General features: G+C 34.3%; 1 protein-coding gene across 5 annotated transcripts in view; it reads left to right on the forward strand.

Annotated features, from left to right (window-relative positions):
- Positions 1-20,954, forward strand: part of Atx-1 (Ataxin 1) — a 280,299-nt gene that overhangs the window by 242,909 nt on the left and 16,436 nt on the right. For all 5 annotated transcript variants that reach the window (XR_013007410.1, XM_076415944.1, XM_076415945.1 and 2 more), the window contains one exon: positions 932-1,802. Coding sequence is in view for 4 of the 5 variants with exons in the window: in XM_076415944.1 (XP_076272059.1) it covers positions 932-1,802 (871 nt within the window). In the remaining variant the exon portion in view is untranslated. The remainder of the gene's footprint in view (positions 1-931; positions 1,803-20,954) is intronic.

A 20,954-nucleotide genomic window follows, 5' to 3' on the forward strand; every position in this document is an offset into this window, starting at 1 on the left:
ATAGCTATGGATATTCGGCTTTGTCGTTGATGTTGATGCATGACCAGGTGGTACCCATGATTTTTTTCGCCTTTGACAATACGATGCAAAACTGGTTTTCCGCTGAAGCATCATTTCACACATAACCGAACTACTTTTCAAGTCTCTTGGCTTTAATCCAGACCGTACAAAATGTTCAAATTTTTGGATCACTCCCATGTTCTTCAAACGATTAGAAATGATTTCTTGAATTACTCACCACAATTCCGCATATTCTCCTTACCGATTCAGACCGATTATCATCAAGTAATGCCTTCAAATCCTCGTCTTCATATCTTTTTTAGCTGTCCGTAACGTTCTTTGCCTTCGATGTCAGAATCTCAACTTTCAACACATTTCCACGTGTTGAATCGGATGAAGCATGGTTGTCATAGGCTTCGAGCAGCATTCGATGATGTTCAGCCGTCATTTTCTTCGCATTTAAGTAATAAAGTAGAACTTCCCGCAAATGCCATTTACTCGATTTTCAGCGCACCGAAAAAACATTTCGTTCACACTTGGATGAAGTGTGTGAGGCTTCAGCTTGAAGTGTCTTGGGTTTTACACCGATCATCGTGGAGTAATGCTTTCAAATTCTTTCAGCTTCTAACTTTTAAAACGTTGAAACCAGTATTCGCATGTTGAAATCGATGGAGCATGGCCCTTATAAGATTCAATCGGCATTCGATATTTAAAATTAATGTTAAAGTGTTAAAGAAAAGAGTTAAATAGTTCGCATTTCGACGAAGTCAGCGATTTAGTAAACAGTAACGCCATCAATTGTAGATCCTTTAAAATTAATTTACAGGCCTGGTTGAACTAACACCATCACTCCCCTCACCCTCATCACGTCCAACAACATTTCTGGTAACGATCGCCAGCTACACACGCCGTCTTTCTTTCTCTTCCTCAGATGTACAGAAGAACCCGTACCGTTTATTCATTACAGAAGTTATAATGGATCGGGCAGCGCCGCCACATTCCCGAACGGGACTCGGATCGCTCCCACGCGCCCCCTCGGCAAGTACATGTCGTCGCCGCCGTCCACCTCGCTCCCGGTCAACCTCACGCAACCCAAGGAGGAATGCAACGACACCATAGCGCCCTTCTCGCCCCTCAGACTCTTCCCCCATAGCCCCCAGTACACCTCCTACCCGTATCCCGGCCTGTGCCCGCAGCCCTACATCATACGCGGCACGCCGCCATTCCCGCCCACTCCCCTCAGCCCCCAGGAGACGTTCTCGCCGGGTACCCCGACGGCCAGCACCACGGCCACCTTCATGTCGCCGTCGGCCACATTCAGTCCCCCCTCGACCATCGTGAAACCGCCCTACAGCATGAACGCGATCAGGGACAAACGGACGCCGCCCCTGACGCCCACCTCGCTGCCGGCCAGTCCCGGGTTCAAGGTGCCGTCGGGTAAGGAGGGTTCCATGAAGCACCGGCTGCTCATCAGGCCGGAGGACGGGCCGAGGAACGCGCCCCTCGACCTGCAGAAACCGCCCGAGGGTAGGAAGAGGCTGGCGGCGGCCGCGTCGCCCCCGCGATCTCCGAAACGCGCGCTGAACAACAACGCGGTGCCGGCCAACTTCCAGAAGGGCCAGCTGATCCAGCTGGCGAGCGGCGAGTTCAAGCGGATCGAGGACATGCGGACGGAGGACTTCATACAGTCGGCGGAGGAGACGCCGGCGCTGCGATTGGCCGAGAGCACCGTGCTGAAGATCGAGGACAGGAGGGAGGGTCACGTGACAATCACCCTTACGTACGACAAGAGGAGAGCCCAGGTGAGTGTCCCCTTTCCGGTACCTGCGGTAAAAAAGACCGCGCGAGGAAGTTAACGAGACGTGGCATATGATTGGTGCTTTTTACCCGGTTCCATTGCGGTAATCTATCTCTGGTTTTGTTTATTATATGTTCATCTTTTCACTTACTAGTTAATTTCTTATATATGGTTGTGAAAATTTGATAAAATTCAGAAAAAAATAATGAAAACACCAGTTTTTTAATGACAATAGACGATATCAACAAATTATAACGAAGATGAGGCGAAACTGAGTTTATGAATATGTATATATATATATATATATATATATATATATATATATATATATATATATATAGGAATCAAATATTAACGATAATTTTACCACTTAGCTTAGCAGCCTCCTTATAGCCCCGACTTGTCAGTTTGTTATATGTTTTAAAGTCTCCTGTTAGCAACTAGCGGTTTATCTGGACTGGACCTACAGTTTAACGTGGGTACCGAACCACAGTCCTCAGAATCATGCCTACAACCTGGTTACTGGCCTGACTGGGATCATTTTCCTTGTCTGATTTTGCACTCTTGTCTAAGACAATCACAAATATTAAACAATCACAAACATAAATTTACGACCATGGCTTAACAGAATTCGAACCCCCGACTATCGCGACAGTAGGTGGATCATCCTGTCGCCTTTACCACTGCGCCGCCAAGCCGGCTCTTGTCACTTTTGTTTACGCTCTTGAATGAATAACTTGGAGGCAAAATATTTGAAAGTAATGAAGCAGTAGAGGAGTATGTGGGCGATTGACTGACAACTCGCCCTAAAATTTTCACTTTTGTTATCTTTGCACTCTTTATTAGCATTTTATCAAGAGTTTCCCAATATTCCATTAGAAAATATCAATGTTTCGTCTAGATACATAAATTAAAATAAGAAATCTTATGTCTGTCTGTCTGTAAATGTCTTAAAGTTCCATGAGATCTCTTTGTGGGTTATCTTCACGACATTTAAATCCTATGTCTCCTAATAGTGCATAAAAGAACGACCTACATCTCTCAAAGATCCGCACATCACTAAGTTTTCTATGGATACTTCCTAGACTAACAGTTTTTTCTCAAATAATCGTGTTAAGTTATGTTCATATCGAAAAAACGACTCACTGTTTTTATACAATTCGAAAATTTTATCTCGAATAGAGCTAACAATAAAGTAGTATTGATACATCGCCCGTTTTGTACGTGAACGATTTGTTTTCGATGAATCCAACATTATATTGCTTTTTATTTTCTGAGAAATGTTTAACCAGAATGTATATATTAATATTGAGTAAAACTACAACACATTAAGCATTTCCAATAAAACTGTAGCAGCTTAATATTTAAAAGTGTTAATACTTATCTCTCTAACGCATGTGTTTACTGGCAAGAAGGCCCCCTCTTAACTCGTTCTTATTCGAAGATTTGAACTGATTAGAGACACAAGCAGTTACTGACGTTTTCGTTCATGTTTTGAATAATTTCGTAGAAATATGACAACATTGTCGACCAGTACTTGTACCAGACAGAATTCTGTCTCTTTTTAACTGGAGTATTACAAACCAGTAAAATGAGAAGGAAAAATCCGCCCTGAGTTTAAAACGAGTCTTACGTTTTTGTTTAACTGAATTTTACAGCACATTCAACGCTATCTACGATGTGTTTTATTAAAAGGACTGTAGTTATCCAACATGCTTTGGTAGGGTATGTTAAATTTGTATATATCAATGTTAATATTATGGTTCCTAGTGGTTATTGCAAAAATGTCTACACAATCGATAAGAATCGACATATACAGGATATATTTATAGGAAATACATCATACTATATGAATATACATAATAATACTAATAATAATATACTTCAGTGTTGAAATATGCCATTTTTGTATACACCAACTTTGTTTTGTTTCTTTCGTTTTTGTTAATGTTCTCAATACCTTATTTAAATTTACTTCTCCAACGAAATACGAGTATTTTAACAATGAAAACGTCATAATCATAACTAAAATAACTCCTCTAGCCAATCATATACTACATCTTGTTAATTTTCCTGTAGTCTCGATAAGAACGGCGCTGGAGTAATAAATAAACGCGTTTTATTATTATCTCATTAACTTAAAACTTTAGTTAATTACTCTTTATTATTGTTTTACATATTAATTAACCTTTTCATTTATCTCAATCAACATTTTAATATAGCTCATCTACTAATGAGTACTGCAATGATAAAGACAAGTGGTAGTTGAATGATACTAAATCTGGTGAATATGCGGGACTGGGGTTACGACTATCGATATCATCATTTGTGAAACGCAATTATAATTACTTGTTCCATAAGACAATGATGGCCTCATCTAGAATGCTTTAAATGTTTGGAGTGCTTTAAAAATTTAAATCAGTTGCAATCATAAACTGTTGTTCTGAGAAATAAATATATATTGAATTCAATGAAAGAGTGCATAAAAATTAAATCAACCTAATATTTAACTGTTGATATATTGCCGCAAGTGTTTCTGGATATCATTTCATTTAATTTGATATCAGAGTTACTACAGAAAATGACAGTATTTCACGACAGTATAGTAGAATTAACTTCAATATAGCATACCTATCATTCATCATTCGTATCAAGTTTAATACTCATAGAGAATTGAATATTAACATTAAACCAACATAAATAATTTTTCATATATAAGTCATGGCGATATTGAGCAGGACTTGTTCATTCATTTATCTCTAATATTTAACTGTTGATATATTGCCGTAAGTATTTCTGGATATCATTTCATTTAATTTGATATCAGAGTTCTCAGAAAATGAACTGTATTTACTACAGAAACTTTAAATGCTCGTTGGTTATTCAATATATTTAATAATTACAGAGTAGTGGCATATTAATTTCAGATATCGGGTATTTTTCGAATTTTCACCTGTACTTCAATAGTATTTCACGACAGTATAGTAGAATTAACTTCAATATAGCATACCTATCATTCATCATTCGTATCAAGTTTATTACTCATAGAGAATTGAATATTAACATTAAACCAACATAAATAATTTTTCATATATAAGTCATGGCGATATTGAGCAGGACCTGTTCATTCATTTATCTGCGTGTTTATCGTAATTTGCCCTGGTACTGTTTGTTTTTTAAACAAGTTTGCACGCCCAAGTAATATTAAACATAGTTTCTGGCACCGAAACTTGGCTACGGTTAAGGAATGTATGACTCTAAAATATCGTCGGGAAAAAACATCGAATATCTCGAATAGTTTACTTTTCGTTGAAGTATGTAGTATTTAGTTGTATATGTAATTTCATTGTTTTATATCTAAATAAAATATAATGGTTTTTGTTTTGGAAGATCTTCATTTAGCTGCCTGTAAGGTATTAACAACATTATTTTATACCACAATGCCATAATTGCAGATGAGCAAATTGTTATCGCAGTCAAACAGTCATATCTTTTTAAAAGAATATATAGAGTATCGTATGAAGGGGTATTCTCAACACAAATCTATTTTCTTTAGTGGTCCCCAGGGTATTGTCTTGGAACTACTCCTATATCTGCTCTACAATGCTTATATTACAACAACAAAGAAATTATCATGGCAAAATATATATCAATGCCTAAGGTTGTAGAAAAAGTACAAGTAACAGTGAACAATATCTATAAATAATAGCTTAATAGTTCCAAATCTGTCCATGTTAATTTTGCGTTGCGGCGAAATGACAAAAACCTAATCATATCACTTGACAGATGCCCGATTCCTCAAGCAGAATCAGCCAAATACTTGGGAAAATATCTCGATTGTAAGTTAAAGAAGATTGAAGCGAACCTAACCACATGAACTTGTTGAGTGTATTCTTAACTTTACGTTAAATAGATTAACAGGTCAATTGAAAAGTCCCCGGCCTGTCACATAGATGGCGCTAATAGATTAAATCCATATATTTTTTAGTTAGTCCTAACCCTCGAAAGATGCGCGTATAAATTTGACAGCTGTCGAATCATTAGTTTGTGAATTATAGCATTTTGAGTGAAACAACTTTTGTTATTGTTAAAAGAAAATGGATAAAAAGTAATTTCGCGTGTTGATAAAATATTGCGTTTTGAAGGGAAAAAAATACAGTTGAAGCAAAAACTTGGCTTGGTGCCGAGTTTCCGGACACCGCCCTAAGATAATCAACCATCAAATATTGGTATGCTAAGTTTAGACGTGCTGAAATGAGCACCGAAGACGGTGAACGCAGTGGACGCGCAAAAGAGGTTGTTACCGACGAAAACATTAAAAAATCCACAGAATGATTTTGAATGACCGTAAATTGAAATTGAATGAAGTAGCAGACACTCTATAGATATCAACTGAACGTGAACATCATAGCATTCACGAATATTTGGGTATGAGAAAGCTCTGTGCAAGTGGGTGCCGTGCGAGCTCACTTTTGACCAAAAACCACGACGAGTTGATGATTCGGAGCAGTGTTTGAAGATGATCAACCCTAATGAACCCGAGTTTTTGCGTCGATATGTGACAATGGATTAAACATGGCCCCATCGTTTCAATCCGAAGTCCAATCGACAGTCATCCGAATGGACTGCACGCGATGAACCTGCTCCAAAGCGTGGATGAAGCAATGAAGAGGTGATCGCCGAAACTGAGGCCTATTTTGAAGCAAAAGACAAATCGTACTACAAAAATAGTATCGAAAAGTTGGAGGGTCGCTGTAATCAGTGTATCACCCTTGAAAGGAATTATGTTGAATAAAAAAAATAATTTTGCCAAAAATATGTATTTTACTATGGTAGGCCGGGGACTTTTCAATTGATCTGTTAAATCCGCATGAGCTGTTATTTTACTGTCGTCTGAAGCGATAGCTCTGCTTTTAAGTTTCTCGTCCTTATTTGAAATTGAAGGTTCCAAGTATCCTCGATCTACATGTGTTTTTATGTTCGTTTTATCCAGAACAATTTTTAAAATAGTGCGTTAAAATAATTGACCTTTACAGTTTTCATAGGGACTAGGGACAACTTTTGAATTCGACCAGGTAGCCGCGAACATACGCTGACTGATAATGAAATATAAATTAAATGGCGACGAGAGTAACGTCAGTTGGGCAACCTGCCGCTACCGGGCGGCGAAGAAAGAAACGCCGGCGCCTAAATCTGACCGTGAATCGAACGCCGAACAAACGTGCCGTGTTACGCAATTTAGATAAATCAGCGGACCCGTTTTATACCGGTTCTTGCTACACCTAACTCGTTCGTTCCGTCCCAGCTCCAAAAATTCCGAATCGCGTCCTCGCGGGAATTCGAAAGGACGTGTTAGAATACGCACTCAGCATCTTCTTGTTTGATTTGACACCTAGTAGGTGATAGATTGTTGTCGTGTTATGCGACCTCCGGTAGTAAACTCTCTCTCCCCTCTTCGCTGTTCGCTGCTTTTCTTTAGTGTTAAGCTGTGTTGCCTCGCTGTTACTCGCTTTATTACTGTTACCTACAATTTGTCTTTACAATAACTGAAATCTAGGAATATTACTACTAGGATCCATCGGCCCTAATTTTAACCGACTTCAGAAAAGGAGGAAGTTCTATGTTCAACTATATATATATTTTTTAATGTATGTTTCCGATTTCTCCGTCAATTATGGACCGATTTTCAAAATTCTTTTTTTATTCGAAACAGTGCACTTCCGAGGTGGTCCCATTGGAACCAAGTCAGGACATGATGAGGGGAAGGGAGAAAATCGAGGGAAAACCTCAAATTTCAGAGGCACTCACAATATTTCACATATTTTTTATGTAAAATAATCAGATATTGATATATAATATTATAGCTGAAGCGACGTAACGAAATATCGAAAGTAGTTCAGTGTAAAAATCAGTCAGTTTGCTTTTTAAACAATATCCATATCGTATGAGACGTCGTAGAAACATTGTAGGCAACTGTTTCACTGGTGTAATGGTTAAAACGTTGAGCTGATACGCGGAGGTCGATGATTCAATTCCCAAAGGACAGCTGTCTTTTTTTGTTCTAGTTTGATTGGAACATTTAGACTAGACTAGGTAGGGGACCCCGGGGCCTGAAACGTTCCTTATTATCAATCATTGTTTCTTTATTCCTATTTTTCCTCATTCGGGCTGTATTTTAATTATTACTTTAATTAGCGTAAATACTTTAGAAAATAAATAAGGAGTTCACTAAAAAGTAAAAAATAATCAAACTAACATTTTTAATACAAAAAAAAAACGTTTTAAAATATAATATGTGCATAATAATCGCTGTAGTAAGTTAATATAAATAAACACAAACTTTATTTAACCTATCTACTACACGTATTTATATTCTACTATATACACACAATTTAGCTTAATATCTACCTAAACCCATTTTCTATTTACATTATTTTTTTAACTACTACCAACTGATCAGTTTCAGCTGTTTAACTACTTGGTAACTTAGATTATATTCGTTAAACTTTTTACTTTTTGCTACTTCTTCCATACATTGTCCATTATTTGATAATATTTGCGATCTAATTTTTAAAACTACAGTTACTTCAGGATATTTCAATTATTACTGTTTTTTTTTAAATTTATTACCAATATATTATCGTCTCTGTAGTACATGAAATTATATAACTAAACGAAACTATATCATTTAACATAACCATCTGAAAATAAGTAGTGACCGAACAGTTTGCGGAAAAAATCCCATTGTTTTCTATTGAAATTCCGCAAAATAACCGCCGCATCACAGTATAATTCATCATAAAATCGACATAGCATTAGCAATTATAAGTCGGCTAATTCTAAACGAAACGCTTCATTAATATTTATGCCGCGAAAATTACACCATTAAAGGAAAAAAATCATTAACTGTGATTTTTAAACTCACACCTGTACGATACACATTATTTGTAAAACAGGTATTTTATGGGACGCTAATGATATGAGCTGAGAGTGAGATTACAGGGGTTTGTTGATAAGTAGTGATTACTTAAGATTATATAAGATTATAATCAAAACGAAGCTTCACCTGTTGACCAGGAAATGGTACTATGGGTTTATACTCGAAACTCATTCAGATGTACCCTACATCAGAAATACTGATTTCTAGCCATTTTCTTCTAGCGTTTACTGAAGTATAGAGACCGATTTTTATTCTGGAATATATACCTGTTCATCGATTTCCTGGTGTAACTGCAGCTTAAATAACTTTAGGTCCATACTTGTTTTATTAATTTATTTATTTAAAATAGTAGTCTGTGTTTTTTTTTTGAATTCCCGCTTAAATTTACGTAAAATTATAATTATTGCTTCAGATTTCAAATAATGTCTAGATAATTTGCATTATTGACGTATAATTTTCGTCGCTCCTTAATTATAACACCATTGAGGGAATGTCATTTGGTTTTGTCACCATCAAATAATTTTAGAAACATATAGCGATGCCGCTTCATCATATCCCAATTGTCAAAGTTAAGATTTTGATATCAATGTTAAAGAACACCCTGGAGAATGATAAAACATTACATTTTAACACTTGTTAACACTTAGAGAACTTCCAGACGTTTACAGGTGATACGGAAGATCCAAAAGAAGAGAAGAGATAATAAAATAGAGAAAGTAGGTTATGTAAAAATTTAATATCAATATTTGTATCATTGTTCTTAGTGGTTATAAGAATATATGATGAGTAAGCCTGTAGGTTTGACAAGGGTATGCAAAGTATGGGTGAATGTAAAATAATGTTACAAAAGAGGTATCTAAACATACAAGGTACATTTAGAGTACATTGGTGGCGTGGAAGAACCAAATGCAAAAGAAAATATTGAAATATACTATAATTGACATTGCCTTTGTTTTGTTTCTTTCGTTTTCATTAATGATTTCACTAACTCAGTTTAGAAAGTTTTGAGTTAACCTTGCCGGTTTTTTCAGGTTTTTTAAGCATAATTATTCGAGCAACCTTAAAACCTTCCGGAACATACTTCAGTCTTAAACAGGCATTGAATACGTAGGAAACTGATGTAATATAATAGAAATAATTGCTTTATTTCTATTTCATTCCAACGAGTGATTACGAATGTTTTTTTTTCTCAGCTCAACTGATATAATATTTGTAATTTCAGCCGGTTTTTACATACCGGTTTCGAAATAGTGAAAACGTCATACATAACCTAATTAAATTGAAACGTTATTCATTTTATTTAAGTGCGAATGGTCACAAACTCACCTCAACGGTCTTACGACTACGTGTTTCAAGTACAGTAAAAACTCTTACATCTTGCGATGGATCGATTGCGAGAACCAAGATCGATACCAGTTTTTGTTTCCGGAAAACCCAAACAAAAAATCTTGCTAGATAATAATATAATTTTAAATTAGAATATACTTTTTTTCCATTCTACAACAAAATATTTAATAAACATACGTGTAAAAATGTCCTTTGAAATCCTAGTGAAATTTCTCATCCGTCAAAACAAACAACATTTATTCGTCTTGTTGAAGATACACCAGACAATTAGTTGCACTAAAAATACTGGCATTTGCTGACGTAGAATATGATTGAGAATCGTATTTATGTAAGGTCTGTACGTAATTTTGGTAATAAATCAAAAGTCCAGATATAGCGTCATTCACAGATGAATTAAAATAGATTCCTGGCACCGTTAAATAACATTTAGATAATATAACATAACGACAATACTAGAATGATAAAGATGTATGTAAATAACATCAAAGTATATAAAAATCTATTCAATGTAACGTCTTTTTGGTATTGTACTGCCTGGTTTGTATCTACCTGAAGTTTTGTCTGTTTCAAAATAATCTCTGGATAAACATCGTGTTATAATTTTCAGTTTTTAACTTCTCAATATACTTCCGTTGATAAAAATATTGTTTGTACTTAGTTACGTAATTTTTTTCGAAGATTGCAATATAGACTGTAGTCTGAACAACTTCTGCTGATTCCAATATTGAACCTGAGGTTATATATTTTTCTTCCGTAAGCCAGGGTAGACGATTTGTGATTAAAGTCACCTGTTATGTATTCAACCATACATAACCAAATTTAATTGAAATGTTATTAATTTTATTTAAGTACGAATGATCTCAACCAGCCAATCGTATACGGTCACTATTTATATTTCGGAAATTGGCAACACTGTTGTCATGTGACTCCATCTGACGGCTTCATCGTAAAATTTGACATTTTTGACGATATACGTACTCAGAACATTTTGTCGCACGGACGCTATTGTTTATTTTATATTTAGTTGAAAGTTTCGTCTCGGCAAAAAATGGAACTGAATCCTGAACATTTTCATGCGATGATTTTTTACGATTTTCGACGTGGATTATGACAACAAGAGTGCGTCAATTAACTTAATTTGACTTTTGGCGATAAAGCTCCATCCCAAACCACCGTGTATCGCTGGTTTAGTGAATTCAATCGCGGTCGTAGTTCGCTTGTCCGACGAGTTTCGTGAAGATCGTCCAAAATCGGCTGTTGTGCCAGCAAATATCGATGCTGTATGCGAAATGATTAAGCCAGATTAGCTGTGCGAAAGTTATGTTCGCGTTGGACCCCACACAATTTGACAATCGCTCAAAAAAAGGCTCGTCTCGATTGGTGCAAAGAAATACTTAAGAAGTTCAATTGCGGTGCTTCGAAAGACGTTTATAAAATCGTGACAGGTGACGAATAATAGATATATTCATATGGGCCCGAAAGTAAGCAGCAGTCGAATGTTTGGGTGTTTCAAGATGAACCAAATCCAACAAAAGTTGTTGGCGCACGAAGCACTTGAAAGAAAATGGTGGCCTGTTTCTTCGGGAAAACTGGTCATATTGCAACAGTGCCTCTAGATCGTAGAACAGTAAATTCTGATTGATATACAATTATTTATTTGCCAGAAGTCTTCTGTGAAATAAGGAAAGCAAACAAAAGACGCCGGATTGGTCTTCATCATGACAGTGCCAGCTCTCACACATCCGCTCAAACAAGAGACTATTTGAGCACTCAAAACATCTAATTGATGGGTTATCCGCCGTACAGCTCTGATTTGGCACCCAATGACTTCTTTTTGTTCCCATCCGTGAAAAATAAACTGCGTGGTCTACGATTTTCATCGGCCGAAGAAGCTATTGAAGCGTTCAAAAATCATGTTTTGAATATAGCTCATTCGGAATGGAACAAATGCTTTGAAAATTGGTTTAAGCGTATGCAAAAGTATATCGATACTTTGAAAAACAATAAAAATATATTCGCAGCTTAACTATTTGTTTTTTTTTCTATTCCCGAATTATAAATAGTGACCCTCGTACTACATCTTCCCTGTCGTCTGATTTTAGTGCAGTCTCAGTAAAAACTTTTTCATCTTGCGATGAATCGACAGCGAGAACCGAGATCGATTCCAGTTTTTGTTTCCTGAACACCCAAACCAAAAATCGCGCTAGAATCCGTGGAATAGTGTTTATATTGAACAGCTGCTGCTGGTTCGTACATTACAACACCTACTATATTTACTCGTTAAGACGCCTCTCCTTGTCTTTCTCTCACTCTCTCCCTCTCTCTCTCCCGAGACCGAGACTGCCCGGTATCTTTCGCATGGAACGCCCAGGAGAGAAAAAAAAACACGTCCTTATACCGGTCCTGCTATTTAAAGAACACCATAATCACCGGGTTATTTTTTTCCTACCCGCCGTATTCAGAGTGTTTGCATAGTACCGGCCGTCGGATCTGCGTTAATACCATTGGCAAACGCTCGCTCGCCTTTCTCGAAATAACCTGTCCATTTCCTTTGTTTATTTTCGCCTCGGAAAATAAACAATCTCCGCGCCATCGCGAGCTCTCGTAGTACGATCCGTTCAACTTCGATTGTTTTTTTGTTCTCTACTTTGGTGCGTATGATACCCGCCGTCTCGATTCTCGTTACGTAAACAGTATACTTTGTAGAACATAAATAATCTAAGGAAACGGCTACTACCACCAGTCCACACAACACTAGAAAAACTAACATTGGATTAGTGTTCGATAACATTAGGTTTGAGAACTATCGACTGAAAGCAATCGAAACAGTCGACAGTCGCAAAACAGTTGAATTAGTCGATAGTAAAAAATCTAGCCCCGCCTACGATTTTGATTGTCTATAACTATCTCAAAGAAAAGATAAGCAGTTTGGTTTTCATATAAAGTTTATTTGGTCTTTACGTTTGTTTTTTCGTTATGATTGAAAAATTATATCGACTAAATGATGACCGCGATTCGGTTACAACTTTCGGCTCTTTTTAAGGCATTTTTCATGACATCCTGCAACATCAGAAGGTGAATTTCTTCGATTTCGTGACGAATATTGTCTTTAAGATGTTGAATCGTTTTAGGCTTATTCACATAAACTTTTGATTTGAAAAAAACCCATAAGAAAAAGTCTGGTGCTGTTAAATCCAGAGATCTGGCTGGCCATACTAAATCGCCACTTCGCGAAATTAGTCTTCGTGGAAAAACGTCATTCAATAATTGAATTGTTGAACGAACTGTGTATGAAGTGGCCCCATCTTGCTGAAACCACATGTCCTCTAGTCCTTGTTCTTCCATTTCAGACACAAAAGAATTTCTAATCATGTCTTGGTATTGTTCAGCAGTAACAGTAAGTGCAACACCTTGGTCATTTTCAAAAAAATAGGGACCATGATGATTCCAGCATGAATACCACACCATACAGTTCTTTTTAGTGGATGCAATGATGTTTTATAAATTAATTGAAGACTCTATGTTCCCCAAAACCGACTGTTCTGTTTATTGACGTGGCCACTGAGATGAAAATGGGCTTCATCACTCATTTATCTACCACCAACTCATAAAGTACTAATTAGGAACCTTTAAGGATTTCTCTTAAAATTGTAGGTAACAAGTAGTTGCAAATTTCAAATATACCTTCGTAACTAAATCATTTGCTGAGGACTTCTTCTTCTTAGAGTTTTGGACTAGTCGATCTGATAGATGTTTCTCTCTAGATTGTTTTTGCCTTCTTTTATAATATCTGGATTTGTTTGAAATATATTAATGAATATTTCAAATATATTTTTTTAATAAAAGAACCCTTTGTTAGTAACTACAAAAGATGGATTCGATAGCATCGACCGAGTACATTTTATAATGCATGCTAAAGGTGCCGGCCATATAAAACAATTATGTCATAAAACAGAAATTTGCAGGTAATGCGAACGCAATAAATAGAACAGTGTGTGTGTGCATGCTTGAGCAGCAGATAATGTTATATAAAACCGCCTTGAATACGAAATTTCAATAATTACAATTCCACCGGGGTCTATGTTTTAAATTAACGTTAAATAAATTTATTTCATTACATGTTGGTGAACACGGCGATATATGTAACAAGAAATTATGACGCCTTGTTAAAAAACCTTTTAATTATTTATGTTTTTTAAATATATTTCTTCTACTACATTAAAAAATACAAAATACTAATACAAGCAAATACTAAAACCCATATGGTCCTACAGAATTCAGTTACGAAAATATTCTGCGAGAAATGTATTTAGAATAAATTCCTTGAAGTATTACGGATGCGCCTACCATAAAAAACATATTTTTTTGGCAAAATTAGTTTTTTTATTCAACAAAATTCCCTTTAAGGGTGATACCCTGATTATAGTGACTCTCCAACTTTTCGATACCATTTTTGTAGAACTATTTGTCCTTTGCTTCAAAATAGGCCTCAGTTTTGGCGATCAGCTCTTCATTTGACGAAAATAGTCATTGGGGGGCAGATCTGGAGAATACGGTGGATGGATGGATTTTTGCCATCGCTTTCACTGACTTGTGACACGGTGCGTTGTCTTGGTGAAGCAGCACTTTCTTTTTCTTCAAATGCGGCCGTTTTTCGGCGATTACGTCTTTCACATGATCCAATAACGCTATGTAATAGTCACTATTGATGGTCCTTCCTTTTTCAAGGTAGTCAATGAAAATTATTCCATGCGCATTCCAAAATACAGACGCCATACCCTTGCCAGCCGACAGTTGCATTTTTCCACGGTTTGGAGCGCGTTCATCGTGTGTAGTAAGCTCTGATGATTTTTGATTGGACTTCGGAGTGAAATGATGGAGCCATGTTTCATCCATTGTCATCTATCGGTACAAAAAGTCGGGTTTATTACGCTTGATCATCTTCAAGCACTGCTCCGAATCATCAACTCGCACCTATTTTGCACCCACGGCACCCACTTTGCACAGAGCTTTCTTATACCCAAATATTAATGAATGATATGATATACACGTTCAGTTGATATCTTTAGAGTGTCTGCTATTTCATTCAATTTCAATTTCAATATTCATTATTTTCAATATTCAATTTCAATTTACGGTCATTCGAAATCATTTCCTTTTTTTTAATATTTTCGTTGGTTACAACCTCTTTTGGGCGTCCACTGCGTTAACCGTCTTCGATGCTCATTTCACGTTTAAACGTTACGTTTGAACTTAGCATACCCATCTTTGATGGTTGAGTTTCTGATTTGTACTGTCTTCCCAAAGATTCATGAAATAGTTTCTACGAAATTTCCATAGCTGAACAACTGAGCTACTACAGTCCACCTTTGCTGACCATACTCCCTGACCTCCGATAGGAGGCAACACCATTACGTATTTAAGATAATTTGATAACCTCCGATTTATTCACATTAAAACAGAACTTTTAAACAAAAAGGAGACAACATCCATTACGTATTTAAGATAATGGCCTGTTTAAGAAAATGGTAGAACCAAACTTATACACCTTCAAGCCCTGTTCTGCATCGTTGGATTACCGGAGACTAGTTTTTCTTCGAATTTGATTAATTCAATTCCATTTCTTCAGTTCAGATTCAGTTCTTTTTTCATTGTATTCGACAAAATTTCATATGAACTGTAAAATAATTTAGAATGTTGGCGACATCATGTAGAAAAATGAACAACGCGTACGCTGAATGGATTCTGTACTGCTATATGCTTTGACGATACGAAAATAACCGTTGCCTGGTCGAGATGGGTTGTTTTTATCGAGTGAAATTATTATCTAGGCTGCGTTTTTTTCCTTGGAACAGCTGCAGCCGTGAAGGTGACAAATCTGGCGAGTATGCTGAATGAACGGGGTTCTAGTCACCTTTATAACAGCCTTCTCAAATATCATGTTTGTTGACATAGATTTTTTTTAAATTATGATTTATTGTTGGTTTTTTTTCACCTAAATAACTTCATATAGTCCTGATGTAAATAAGAAAAACATTTTTTCGGGATTATTTATCAGTACACTATCCTTCAAGTAGCTTGTCTTTGTTCACTGTGTTTTTAATAACATCTTTCCAGTTTCAATTCTTGAACAAGTAAAATATGTAATAAATGAACTTTCCGACACTTTTGGTAGAAATAGCACCTACTGTTCGTTGGGTTTGGTTTGGTTCTGGTACAGTATTAAAAAAATCACCATTCGGTGATAAAGAAGAATTTTTGAAATGCCTCTCTTTAGATTAATGTTTCAACAAAATCTGCGCTGCTGGGCTAGGTAATATGCTTTGCTTTTTGTTGATGTTTCCTATTTAACCTACTATTGAGAAGTATGCCGAGGTATTTAGTTGATTCTGCTTGAGGAATGGAGCATCCATCAAGTGATATAATTAGGTTTTTATTATTTCGCCGCAATGCAAAATTAGCATGGACACATTTGAGGGTATTAAGCTGTATTTTCTAATCCATTTGTAGATCTTGTTGACTACTACTTCTACTTTTTCTACACAATTAGCCAGAGATGTATCTTCTACCGTAATAATTGTGTCGTCGGCAAATGTTTCACGCACTGTTTATCTTGTTTTTGGGATATTACCAGTATAAAGCAAGTGGCCTCAAGATCCTATGGAATGCTACCCTATGAAACTCCACCCGAAATAGGTCTAAGTGTTGAGACCCCTTCATATCACAGCTTGGTCGATTGTCGAGTGGTGATTTGGAAATCAAAACTTGAAATCTGCTAATAAACATAATTATTCGAGCAACTGTAAGACATTCCGGAAGATGCTTCAGTGTCAAACAGTCATTGAATATATATATATATATATATATATATATATATATATATATATATATATACATATATATATATATATATATATATATATATATATATATATATATACATATATATATATATATATATATACATTTATATATATATACATATATATATATATACATATATATATATATATATATATATACATTTATATATATATACATATACATATATATACATATATATATATATATATATATACATTTATATATCATATATATATATATATATATATATATACATATATATATATATATATATACATTTATATATATATATATATATATATATATATACATAATATATATATATATACATTTATATATATATATATATATATATATATATATATATATATATATATATATATATATATATATATATATATATACATTTATATATATATACATATATATATATATATATATATATACATATATATATATATATATATATATATACATATATATATATATGTATATATATATACATTTATATATATATATATATATATATATATTATAATATATACATTTATATATATATATATATATATATATATATATATAACATATATATATATATACATATATATATATATATATATATATATATATATACATACATATATATATATATATATATATAATATATATATATATATACATTTTATATATATATATATATATATATATATATATATATATATATATAATACATATATATATATATATATATATATATACATATATATATATATATATATATATACATATATATATATATATATATATATATACATATATATATATATATATATATATTATACATATACATATATATATATATATATATATATATATTATATATATATATATATATACATATATATATATATATATATATACATATATATATATATAATATATATATATATATATACATATACATATATATATTATATATATATATATATATAATATATATATATATATATATATATACATATACATATACATATATATATATATATATATATATATATATATATATATATATACAATATATATATATATATATATATATATATATATATACATATACATATATATATATATATATATATATATATATATATATATATATATATATACATATATATATATATATATATATATATATTACATATACATATATATATATATATATATATATATATATATATATATATATATATACATAATATATATATAATATATATATATATATATATATATATATATATATATATATATATATATATATATATATTTACATGATATATATTACAATAATACATATGAAATATCATCAATTCCAGGAGCCGTTTTAGGATTGAGGTTGTCAGTCTCTATGGCAACTTCCATTGGATAAATCAGATTTACCACTACAAGGGGGTGGTAAACAGGATTTGTATTTATTCTAGTTTCTGTATCATTCAATTGGAATACGTTAGCTAAATGTTCTCCGAATAATTAAGCTTTTTCATCGTTGCGTCGAACCCATTTATTTATTATATTTAATTCATATATTATATTTAATAGGTGGTAATATATAACCAAAGAAAGTATAAACAAATAAAACTGCTACTTTTACCTAGCTTGTTGCAATAATGTTATGATGCTGTAAGATAATTATTTGAATTATGTAAGAAACATTGCACTAAACCTAAAAAGCCCGTGGGCCTGACGAGTCTCTAATTGTTAAACAAATATCGATAGCACTAGCGTCAGGAACTATCGACTGAAAACAGTCGAAATAGTCGATAGTCCCGAAACGGTCGATAGTCCCGAAACGGTCGATAGTCAAAAAAATAGCTATAGTAATTACTATTTTCGGTCAAATGCACCTTTCGACTGTTTTTTTTTCAATTCGTGATGTCAGTATAAAATGTGAGATAGGAAAGGACGGAGATGAATGCTAGCAGCAGTTAATTTTAAATGTCTTTATGTTCTCCAATGGTAGTATAAGCGAGACAGATCTAAAAATGTGGATTTCCCGCATATCGTATTCATTTCTAAAATTGCCAGTCTTTTATTGATGACATCTAATAGACAATTTTGTCATTTTTTCCCCATTCACTTGTTAAAATCCTGGATTTGATGGAATATTGCAGTCCTCTTATTAACCGTATAATTAAAGACATCGTTGGAATATCTTTCACCAGATACCTCGGTGGTCATTATTTCAATGAGCTTTAAAAGTTGAACACATTCTGTTATGATAGTCCATTCGTTAACAAATAAAAAATGTGGTGCTCTTTTTAATAGCCAACTGTTGAATATTAAAGTAGAGTTTTCCTATCAGAAAATGTATTTATTACAAATATTTAATATACTTTATTCACCCCTTTACGGTTAATATTTTTAAAAGAAATTTACTGCTACTGTAAAAAATTCTTCAAATCTTTTGGATCTATGCAATTTCTGAAACCTTTGGAACCTAATTTTAGTTTTCAAGATTTTAGGGAAAAAGTTTCGACAAACAAGACGCTTGGACAAAAACCGTGAAAGTTTATCAAAAAAGTATTACCTATCATGCCAGTCAAAAGTATCTTACTATTTGTCATTTACAATTTAATTTTTTTGCCCTCGAAAACTAGCGTTCCAAAATGCTGCTATATTAATTTACAATATATTGTTATTCACAAGTAAACTACAAAAAAAACATAAAACCACATATATTACATATAAATCTATATAAGCATAAATTCGGTGCATTACTTTCAAGGTCGCGGCTAGGACGGAGGGCCATAACGTTAAAAATCAGTCGAATGAACTAGTAGAACCGAAAATAGTAACTAAAAGTACACGACTGAAGCAGTCGATAGTAAAAAGTAGTCAATTACTAAACAGTCGATAGGCGAGTTCAGTCGATAGTTGCCAACGCTAGATACAACCTTATGAGATTGATAATGTCAAATATATGAAGCCCTTATCGACCGCAATAAAACGGTAGCAAAGCGAACGGTACTTGTGGCCATACGATATCGTTGCGTCGTAAACTCGCCGAAAATATGCCTCGAAGAAAATTAACAGAGTGGGCGCGTATTTTTCCGAACCGTTTCCGCTTCGTTCTCATTCAGTTCGTCGCGGGAGGCTATAAAAAGAATGCGGCGGGTGCCAGGAGAAAGCCCCCGTACTCTGCTGCCAACAATCCTCAATAATATAGTAAACATTTACACCTACTCCGTTCCCCGTGGCTACATAAATATTTTAATCGGCTCGGTCGTCCATGTCTGCGCGGAAAAACAACACCGAGACTCGCGAAACTTTCAAGGTTCCGGCGGTTTCTCGGATCGCCCGTGTTATCCAACAGGAGAGACCATCATCTGCGAACGTCGGGCGAGCGGATCGTCAATTGTTTTCAACGCGCCGAATAGTTTTCGGTCTAGTCGGTTGCCAAGTGTCGGGCGTCTTGAACCCGATCGCTAGATTTGTCTAGGCGGATTCGGTGAATTAACAGAATCGTCCTATTCCAAATATTTGTGAACATGTCATTCATCTCGACAACGAAGTTACATACAGTACAGATCATAACAACATGAAGAAGACTTCACAATTAAGTGAATCCTTTAACATAAGAGTGCCTAAAATGGCTAAATGTTTAAGAACGTTTAATCATAACAGCTTTTCCTGGTCGGCCAATGAACCCCAGACGAAACTAAACTAAACTTCCGAAAATATGAGAAAATATGGCCGATGAAAACAAGAAATAATGCTGTACAGCTAAAAGCCTACATACAACGTGGGGCAAAAGTCCCGCTACCCTTTTGATCGCCTATAACTTTGTTCAAAAGAAAAGATAAGTAAGTTCGGTTTTCATAAAAAATTTATGAAGTCTTTACATTTTTTTTTTCATTATAATTGAAAAATTATTTCGGCTTAATGGTGACCGCGATTCGCATGACATCCTGCAACGTCTTAGGCTGAGTTTCTTCAATTTCGCGAATG

The sequence above is a fragment of the Rhynchophorus ferrugineus genome, unplaced genomic scaffold (assembly GCF_030347505.1).
Source record: "Rhynchophorus ferrugineus isolate W39M unplaced genomic scaffold, kcgeb_rfMv2 rfM10, whole genome shotgun sequence".
NCBI classification, from domain to species: Eukaryota; Metazoa; Arthropoda; class Insecta; order Coleoptera; family Curculionidae; genus Rhynchophorus; species Rhynchophorus ferrugineus.